This window comes from Pseudochaenichthys georgianus, chromosome 24 (genome assembly GCF_902827115.2).
Source record: "Pseudochaenichthys georgianus chromosome 24, fPseGeo1.2, whole genome shotgun sequence".
Lineage (NCBI taxonomy): Eukaryota > Metazoa > Chordata > Actinopteri > Perciformes > Channichthyidae > Pseudochaenichthys > Pseudochaenichthys georgianus.
The window spans coordinates 27,651,770-27,662,170 of record NC_047526.1 but is presented as its reverse complement, the minus strand read 5'-3'; the positions used below and the strand labels follow the sequence as shown (position 1 = coordinate 27,662,170).

Below are 10,401 nucleotides of genomic sequence, written 5' to 3'. Positions count from 1 at the left end.
CTCCGACTCTTCCCAACCTCCTCGCCATGTTGTTGCCTAATTACTGTTTCTAAACAAGGGGCTTTGTCCCCAGCAGTCCTGAATTAAGTGTCTGCTGCTCATTCGCAGATGGATAATTGTTTGTTTTTTTCTTCCTCACTGACTTCTCCTCTTCAGCTGAGGCCAGATTTAGTCAGGTAAGAAGGCATCATGGATCATGTCGAATAAGCCCCAGGGTACGTTTCCCTTTCTGGTTTCTGCTTGTTTTTTTCTTATTTTAATTCAAAAGCAGCCTGCCATGGTGAGCAGGGCATCTCTCCAAGACAACATATGATTGGTTTAGGCAGTGACAAGACTAATTGTTTGTTTCGCCAGTCATTGCCATCACACTGTGGGCGACAGAAACAAATGCACTGCCTCAAACACTGATAAACTGTTGGCTAATCAGACACAAGTGTGATGTGATATTTAATGAAATGTCTGACACTGTAGAATAATGAGGTACAAAGTTGAAGCCATAAAGAACTGTTTAACCTAGTGGACATATACATGCTTTGTAATGCATTTAGCAACATTAGCCGGGTGTCTTCTTTTTAGGAATAGAGCGAGGCTTGGGCTTATTGGGGTGGAAGTAAAGCTTTACAGATCTCCTGCATGCGTTATGTCGTTGGATGGCTGTGCACCTATTTCCTGCCTCTTTATAACTCCAGAGACCTTAGGGGAAAGACACGAGACAGAAGTAATAAAAACAGCAACCAAAAATACCTCCTCTATAATCTCTGTTATTGAACAAGGTATGCTCTGTTTAGCATTGACGTGGAGTATGACTACTTCCTGGCCTTGTTTCTATATCGTGTTGGGATAGATTCTACCGTCTGCCCTATGTCCAAAGAGCCTAAACATGAGGCTTAAGCATCCTCTATAGAGCAAGCTGCTGTCCTCTGGCCTGCTCAACCTCTTCTGCATCCTTGGGGAGGAAAACGAGGGGCTGCCCTGAGCTCACCACCAAAAAAAAGGGGTAGTTTACAACTTCCTCCGTCTGTGAGGGCTCCCCTTATTATTGTGATGGATGGCGAGGGAAAAGTGCAGAGCGATGGCCCTTGCCTCCTCATCACCTACCCATGAACAGCGAGCAGCTCGACTGACTGTCAGGCAATTACACCGTCGTTATAATGTGCACTATCAAACACACTCTCACACTACATAAACACAGTCCCCTATACACCAGATGGGGTCCCCAATGTCTTCAGCCCCCCCCCCGTATACATTCCTGCTCTGCTATCTTCTCTCCTCAGCTCTGCCTCTGCACCAGCAAGGGAATTCCATCCTTCCAGGCATGCTTGCCAGCTCTGGACCGTGGTGTGTGTGTGTGTGTGTGTGTGTGTGTGTGTGTGTGTGTGTGTGTGTGTGTGTGTGTGTGTGTGTGTGTGTGTGTGTGTGTGTGTGTGTGTGTGTGTGTGGTGTGTGTGTGTGTGTGTGTGTGTGTGTGTGTGTGTGTGTGTGTGTGTGTGTGTGTGTGTGTGTGTGTGTGTGTGTGTGTGTGTGTGTGTGTGTGTGTGTGTGTGTGTGTGTGTGTGTGTGTGTTTAGCATTGCCTGTTTAGCATTGCTGTTGTGATGCTACGTAGGTAAGATCCCCTCACATGTTCTAAACCAGCAAATACCTTTCTGTCCACAAGCCTGAGTGAACTTTAAGAAAAGTAGTTGATGACACTATTCCCTTTAACATGATAACATGTGTAGTGTAAACTATTTTAAAGAGCAACACCGCAGAAGCAGAACTTTGAGTTGTGCTGACTTCCAGTGGTTAATCTGGCCTTGCTGCGGTGATGGAGAAGTGGACTGCGGGGTAAAGTGGTTCATCGTGACATCGCTGCTGGGCTGGGTGTACTTACACATCTGATACCGAACCACTCAGCGATAGGAGATCACTAACACACACTTTTCAGCCAGGTATTACAATTAAAGTCAAAAGAAAAAGTTCAATGTTTTGGGAAACTATTTTCTGTAGTTCAAAAAGTAAAATGATCAAACGGCAGAAAAATGTTAGAATATTTTGAAGGCAAATAAAGTTCATTTCAGCACAGGTGAAGATTCAAGGAAGACTAAAACGAAAAGTACAGAAAGTTCTTCAACTAGCTAATTGGACTGGACTTGGCATGGTACATAACTTAAAGTGTGAATATGCATCAAGATGGATGTTGAAATGTTTGTGAAAATGATTGTCCAACTTCAAATGTTCAAACAACATGGAGTAAAACAGAAAAACAGATTGGGGTTGGTCTGGGACTTTCAGAAGGAAAATAAGATCCACTGAGTAAAAATCCAACTGGGGTTAAGACATCAGTTAAGCTTTGAAGGTCTATTTCATGTCCTTGGCTGACTCACACCTCCTGTTGCTAATTGTAACACAATGGAAGAGGGAATTGGCTACTATATAAAGTGTGGAAATGGTGTCTTTTGGTTCGGTCATTGGACACAGACATGGCAAAGCTTTTGAAGCGAGCCAGTCGCGCTGGAAGAGTTGCTCCATTTCTTGCCACGGTTACTGTGCTCATGTACGTGTGTTAATCAATTATGCATATTGATAGATTCCCAACAGAAGCTGGAGGATGGGCATTTTCTTTCCATGAGAATAAACAAGAGAAATTATACACCATGGAAGCGTGCAGCCATTCTATAAATAGAAGCGGTGCTTTTTCGCCCGGGGATGTAGTTGCATCTTTTACAGGTCAGACTGTGATCTTCTCTTAAGCCACTACATGGAGACGTAGCGGACACATCTCTGGGGGGTCGCTGCTCTTAGAGGGGCCCCTTTCATCTTTAAATGCAGGGGTGCATCTCATAATAACTGTGTGAGGAGGAGGAGGGGACTTTTATGGGGACCAAGGATGAGGCTTTCAGATTGAAACTGATACTGTCAATCAACAGGTTAGAGGTTAAATTAGATGCCTCTGAACAGCAGGGATCTTAAACTTCAGCTTCAAAAAGGGCATCAAACATGGGGAAAGTGAGTGGCGTCTGCCCCTCTGTCTCCCCTAAAAGCCCTCACAGGAAATCAATAGTGGTCTCCATAAGACTTCATCTGGGATCCACACACTACTACCGTGGCAGGCGGCCAGCTGAGTGATGTGTGCGGTTTAAACGGCCCCCGCATCCGGCCCGCTTATCTGTAGGTGTCCTGGTGATCGCTCTGCGCTCTACTCATCTCGTCTGGGTCTTTTTTTTTTCTTCCTTTTGCTGTATCCCAGCCCTCCTCCATCTCTTCCTCCTCTTCCTCCTCCTCCCCTCCCTCTCCCCACTAAGTTCGATGCGATCGGCTCTGGGCCCTGCCGTGAGTTCTCGGTGCGGGCGACAGCGCTGCTGAACATGGCGTCAGACGGGATGATTTTAACGAACCACGACCACCAAATCCGGGTCGGAGTCTTGACAGGTAAGCGCAGAAATTCCCATCGCTTCATTTACATTTTTCTCACATTTCCATGGTTTCATTTCCGCCGGCTGTCCGTGCGGATCTTCATACATGTCGGCTGTTTTTTTGCGTGGCTCTCGGTCTCTTGCTGGCTTTTGCAGCCTCTTGAAGGCGACGCTGATTTTTCCCCTTCTTCTTACACCGGCATGCATTCATGTACATGCCACATTACATCCAGTGCTTATGGGGTGGACGCGATAAATGTGGGCTCTGCATTGGTTTGTGTCCGCTCATGTAGATTTTCTTGTCGAGCCGTTTTCACTGCTAAGGAAAAAGAGCTCAGTTTATGTGTATTGAATAATTCATGTCCCTATCTGCTTGTCAGAGCTGAAAATTACAGCTGACCGTGTGTTGTGTCGCTGCTAAAGATGCTCGGGCTATAGATTGCATTATTGACACCCAGCTGACCACAGCGATTTTTGAAGTGTTGCTCACGACAGTTGCTGAAGGTGGATGTGGTGATGAGCGCATCCTTTGGCCTATTAACAGCAGTGGAGGATCTGAGGGGGAAACTGTGAAACATGACATCGGATGTGGCTTAATTTGTGAATGACAGTGCCGGCCGAGGAGTTTACATGACACATGATAACGGCTGTGGCTGGCTGTGGTGGGGCTGAACACACGGGTAAATCCTCCTGACATTCCTCTGAAGGCAACGCGATGACGGCGCGTCTCTCACTTACCGATATTGGAAACGTTATACGCTCGGATGCGATGTGCGGCTGTGAGGCGGCGGATGGTGTTAGATCTGGTCGCCGCCGGCCTTAATTTTTTTTTTCGTGTGTGTGTGTGTGTGTGTGTGTGTGTGTGTGTGTGTGTGTGTGTGTGTGTGTGTGTGTGTGTGTGTGTGTGTGTGTGTGTGTGTGTGTGTGTGTGTGTGTGTGTGTGTGTGTGTGTGTGTGTGTGTGTGTGTGTGTGTGTGTGTGTGTGTGTGTGTGTGTGTGTGTGTGTGTGTGGAGACTACTGCTTTGTCATGTTTCTGATCATCAAACCTCACGCCAGGATAATCCAGCGGTTGTTGTCATTATCGGAAAGTCATTTTTTTGGAGGATGTGGAGAGGGAGAGAGAGAGAGAGTGGGGGTGGTGGTGGGGTGGATGCATGATAAAGGCTGTCCATAGGAATACCCCCCCCCCCCCTCCCTCTCTGCCTCCCTCCCTTTCGCTCTCTGTCCATCCTGTGAGGTTGGGTAGATCAATATTGCATGCGAGCCGTGATCTCACACGTATGGTATTCCTCCGTGTGGAGATCCAGCAGCAGCAGCAGCACGGGGGAGGTGGCAGGCGATGTGTAGCGATGGAGGAATGACTGTGTAGAGACCCTCTCCTGAAACCTGCCAGGGAAACCCCTACCACCAACAACACCACAACCACCCGCCTTCTCCTTCTCCATCCCTCCTCCTCTCCTCTCCTGCTTTGGAAAGAACGAGGGGGGGGGGGGCTGTCCATGGTGCTGAAATCCAGCGTCACTCACAAATCAGTGCGGTACTGACCCTACCACGGTAAATACTGCATCAGATAGATACACCCAGGGAAGGAGAGGAGGGAACCCATCTCCAGTCACTTGTGTTCCTTTTCCATCACAGCTGTGTCCTGTACGATGAGACATTTGGAGTTTATGTGAAGGGAAATAGTCGCAAACTCATGAGGATTTCGTGTTTTAAGCAGAAATAGCATGGTTTCAGATAGTTCATTGTTAATAGTTGGTCTTTGTCACCTGGTTTTAACAGTATGCCTACACCACATCAGCAGGGGTTCATTCTCTAATTCCTCACTTGAATCCCAACTGTATCCCTACTGTAGGGTGACAGATTGCACGTGTGATCTCGCTGTGCAGTGTTGACAATTCCAGCATACATGTGTCGATGTTGAGGCGCGCAGAGACACAACCGACAAGCTTATGTGTCTTTGTGTATGTCTGTGTGTGTGTGCTTATGGAGCAGCACGGCTCGCACTGTCAGGGAAACAAAGCATCAAAGGAGTGAGCAGAAAATAGGTTGTGGAAATGGTGCATGGTGGCATTCAGTTGCCATGTTTTACCTGACCCTTAGCCTTTGAAGAATCTAATCGTGGAAGGATTACTCACGGTTAGAAAAACCACTGTGCGATTTATTATTTATTTACGTTTCTGAGTTGATGCATTTTGACAGCGAAGCGTCCCCTGCTGTGCTGCCAGGAGCACGCACAGCTCCGAATATTCAGGTTGCATCTCTGTTATAACGCGGAGCCGTTGTCGCCACACCTCAGTCGTACACATCCACGAGTTATGCCATTAGTTTGCTGTGGTGGAGGTCCTGTGTGAGCAGAATGCTAATAGATGTTGGAGCAGTGCTCAATCTCCCTTCTTATGAGGGTTAAAGGTCAGCTGTCCACTCCTGCATTCAGGCACCATGGAGGAGATGAGACCTTGGCTCACCCTCCTCCATCACTTAGCCCCACGTCCCTCCAGATAGGTGACGGAGCCCAGGGGACATCTCTGTTCAGACCCGGGACACACAGTGCCAGGGAATTCAGGCTGACGTGTCCAACAATGTGTGTGTTTGAAATAAAGACATCGTGGCTAGGTTTACTTTGAACAGGGTGAACATACTATCACTTGTTAAAGATGTCACACTCAAAACGTGACCTTTTTCAGGGGGGGGGGGGGGGGTGAGCACTTCTCCCGCTGTTTTCGACCCTCTGTGATGTTTGTGTTTTTCTATCTACCGGCTTGTAGGTGTGTGTGTGTGTGTGTGTGTGTGTGTGTTTGTGATGCATGAGTGCCCAGTTTTCGTGCTGTCTGTGTTTCTTCCTGTTGAGCATGAGTTTTAATTGTCCTGTGTCCCTCTCCCTGGGCCTGCCTCAGGGCCTGGGCACACACAGCTACACACTCTCTCTCTTCAGCTGAATATGTGCACCCTAATTGGTTGAAGCACGTGCATGTGTGTGTACACAGTTTCAAGTAAAGAGGTGGTTCATTGTGGCCTTACGTTTGGAACAGGAAAAGGACCACACAAGCATCCAAAGATCACGATCACGATTCAGTCTGACAAAGTATGATGCATAGTCTGAATTCATAATGCCATCGCCGGTCTTCGCTTCAAACGGTACGTTTTGTGTAGATACTTGAGGAACACGTCGACCAATGAGAACCCGGCTGGGTTACGTCACACATTGGAAGCACGGCAGCTGAGCTTTTATGCATTTATAAGCATGCACAGTGTAGAGTGTGCACACGTGTGCATTCCCTTTACATGTGTGGTATGTGCACATGCATGTGACTCTTCTCTGCCCTTTGTCTTTCTGCACTAATACTGCACTCTGGCTGGAAAACATCAGCAAATCCCCCCTGCCCCAAATATAGCTACTGTATGCATACCTTCCATGGTCAGAGAGAGAGAGAGAGAGAGAGAGAGAGAGAGAGAGAGAGACCTGCAAACAGCATTCAGTGGGTTTTAATCTGCTGAACGCCAGTGTGCATGTGGGGGACCATGCAGTATTATTGCACGTGCATGTGGGGGACCATGCAGTATTATTGCACGGCAACCCTCGATGCATGGGTCGCAGTAGCTCTTGGGTGTTTGGCTTGATGTACAGCCCATAGAAACCTCCATCGAGGCTGCATGCTAGGAGTGTGTGGGTAAACTCCAGCCCTTCCTCAAAGAGACACGGACACACACTCTGCACCGGGCGTCCAATGAGGAGCCAGGGCAGGAAATCTCCACTCTGCGACAGACGGCACACACATTCTCCCTCTTCTTTCTCGCTCTGTGTAGCATCTCTCCCTATCCCTCTCACGCTCTTCTATTTTTTGTTTTGCCTCAGTTGTAACAACTGAGAGAGGCTCAGGGACGTGTGGGCGGCTCTCTAAACTTACACGTCTATCAGAAAGACTTGAATCGACAGCAGGCAGGCTTCCCAAAACAACCGCATTTAGATCACTCTCTAAACCCCTCTCTTAATAGAACACATTCGGTGACTAGCTTTTAGTCGTGGTCTATTTCCTAATCCAATGTGGTGTGCAGAAAGGTGAAGGGTTGCCCAAGCAAGTAGTCATAGAAACGGTGTTGGCTTATCAACAAAACAATATTGCTCCCCCATATTAAAAGAAAACATGAGCCCCAGACTTAATTAGTTAAATATGAGTTATCCTTTGATGTGTTCCTCTTTGCTCGTGTACACGTGTCCACGCACATGGGTTTGCAGATATGTGTCCGAGCCTGCTTGTGTGTACTCGTCTGGCCGCAGATGGGATAATAACTATTGAATCTGCTTTTCCACATCATTTAATCTTTGGAGTGTGTCCCAAGCTCGCCTTAAGAGATCGGCCGTTAAAAGGACTCGCTGCAGAAACAGTAGTCAGCAAGAGGCGACCTAGCGTGCCAGAGCACCTTGACCAAAAGAAGGAGACGCCGTCATCTGTCACTGAACGGTGTGGGAGGCTGCCAGGTTATGGAGCAATCTCCTCTCGCTGTCTCCTTCTGAATGACTCAATCCACCGTCTGAAACGCAAGCCAAGAATGTTACAATTAAAGGGGAGCTACTATCCGAGGCACCATTTTGACATCATCTGACTGTGACATGCAGAAGACTCACACCCAACCTGCTTCATCTGCTTTTATTCTCAGTTTGCATTAACACGTTTCCCAGAATGCTTACACCTCAAGTGTGCTCTGGAAATATGTCCCGGGGTGTCTGAGCATTTCAGCGTTGGGTGTCACGTGTTGCGGGCGTTGATGGCAGAGCTTTTCCTTTCCATACAAGGCATTGCGGATACATCCGTTTTGTTTCAGTTAAGAATCTCCAGCATTTCCCAAAACAACTTTCTTTCTTTGTTGCAACACACTATTCTTAAAGGTGGGGTAGGTACGTTTGAGAAACCGGCTCGAGATCGCTAGAATTTGAAAATACACAACCGGAGAAAATCTGCCACTTCCTTACAGAGCCCCTCCTCCAACACACACGAACGCGCACATGACCAATGAGGGCACGAGATAAGTTTGTGCCCCGATGGAAGGCTGACAGGCAGGTAGGCCACTTGTACTTTTTACAGTACCACGGCTTCTACAGATGACATTTTTCAATGGATTTTTTGTCAAAGCACTTCAGATATTCATTGCTATCGGGATGTTAAGAGCATTCCATGGAATATAACAAAAAGTGTATCTCGAGCCGGTTTCTGAAACTTACCTACCCCACCTTTAATGGAAACAAGTTGAAGTATTAACATGTCGTTTTGCATATCTTTACCACATAGATATATAAATACAAATAACACCATTAACGAAATAACTGTATGTCCGTCATGAGGGTTGTTTGTCTGTTGGTCACCATAGGGAAACGACTGACCTCGATGTTCATGAAACTTGGTGAAAGGGTTAAGCAGGGGCCAACGGAAACCCCTTACATGTTGGAGCCGCTCCGAATCATGGCGTGCATTACAAATCCATGTTCACTTTGGTTAACTTTGTGAGATAGAGCATTTGGCCTTGACTTTGCCCTTCTGATTAGTTTGGGGATACAAGCATACAACTCTGTGCAAGTTAACCCATTGAGTTCCTGGTGAAAAGAAGAGCTGAGTCCAGCATATGGCATGTAGCACACAGCTGTCTATAGGCTCCGTCAAGCCAACTGAGGTTAGCTTTCAAAATGACAGAAAATGCTGACTTTCTAAATTGTGAGATAAAAAACATTCTGCTTTCAAACTCAATTGTAATATTGGTAACTTCAAGTTGTCTACTTTTGGCCAGATGGGGAAAGACAAAAACACACCATCAGTCTTTAAAGCAGACTCAAGATCTTGGAAGATGTATCCAAATGATCATTATCTTGTTCGTCACCATCTGAGCCATTCACATATTTGTAAAGTCTTTGTAAAGTCCCTCACTACCACGGGTCTGTCTCTCCTCCCATTAGCATCACACGTATTAGTCCTTCCCGTTGTTCACTCTGTTGACCACGAGACAGCCAAACGTAACATCCTGACATGGATGACATCATGAATGATAAAGATAAAATAGATGTTAGCATTCGCTTCACTGGTGATATAAAGATACGTGGTTTGGATGGGAATCAGAGAGCCCCAGGCGTGCGTCTACACTAGCATGATTTTATTCCTGCTTTGACCCAACTCGATGTCTGTCTATGGTTGAATCATCTCTAAGCTGCTACTGGGGTGTTCCCTTGCAACAATATGTGGGCATCTGTTCAACAATATGCTAGTTTGAGAGGGATACACTTGGAAGAGAAGAGACAAACAGGGAAGATGGAGAAAGAAATGGGGCATGTTCCTGTTTCTTATTTCTCCTCCAATTCCTTAATTATAGTCAAAATGAGAGGGTTATTTTGTACAGACTGTAATATAAGTTACATTGATAACATTGGCATTTAAAGGGACATAAAGACAAAATGGTTGCATTGTCAGAGAATAAGCACGCACCAGAATGGTTTTATCCAATGTTAGTTACACTAGAAATGTATTTGATCCGTTTGATCGCATGTGGTCAGACAGAAATGTATCTTTCGTTTTGGGTGGGGCTCATACTGTAGCAAACTGACCCTTCACGTGCTTGTTCTTTCTCTTTCTCTCTCTGCATCACACACACACAAACACACACACACACACACACACACACACACACACACACACACACACACACACACACACACACACACACACAGCTGTGACAGTGGACAGCAGTATGGCAGGTGGACCACGCGACCAGAATACACAATACAGGATCAGGGACACGAACACAGAATGAGAATGAAGTCTTCACTGCAAAGGAATGATTTTCAGCTTGGAGTAGTGGGAGTGTGTGTCGGGGCGGGAGGGGGTGACTCTCCTCCCCTTTTGCACACACCCCTCTCTCTCTGTTTTCATAGGCCATGGAAATAATCCTCCCTTGCTGTGAATATTCTTTAATTGGGATGAGAGTTGGAACAAGAGGCAGACGGTATTCGGCGGCGGAGCAG

General features: G+C 46.7%; 1 protein-coding gene across 12 annotated transcripts in view; it reads left to right on the top strand.

Annotated features, from left to right (window-relative positions):
- The first annotated feature begins 3,276 nt into the window (after positions 1-3,276).
- The window catches only part of gphnb (gephyrin b), an 87,157-nt gene continuing 80,032 nt past the window's right edge, over positions 3,277-10,401 (top strand). For all 12 annotated transcript variants that reach the window (XM_034076337.1, XM_034076336.1, XM_034076332.1 and 9 more), the window contains exon 1: positions 3,277-3,410. In XM_034076337.1, the coding sequence (XP_033932228.1) occupies positions 3,347-3,410 (64 nt within the window). In that variant the 5' untranslated portion in view covers positions 3,277-3,346. The remainder of the gene's footprint in view (positions 3,411-10,401) is intronic.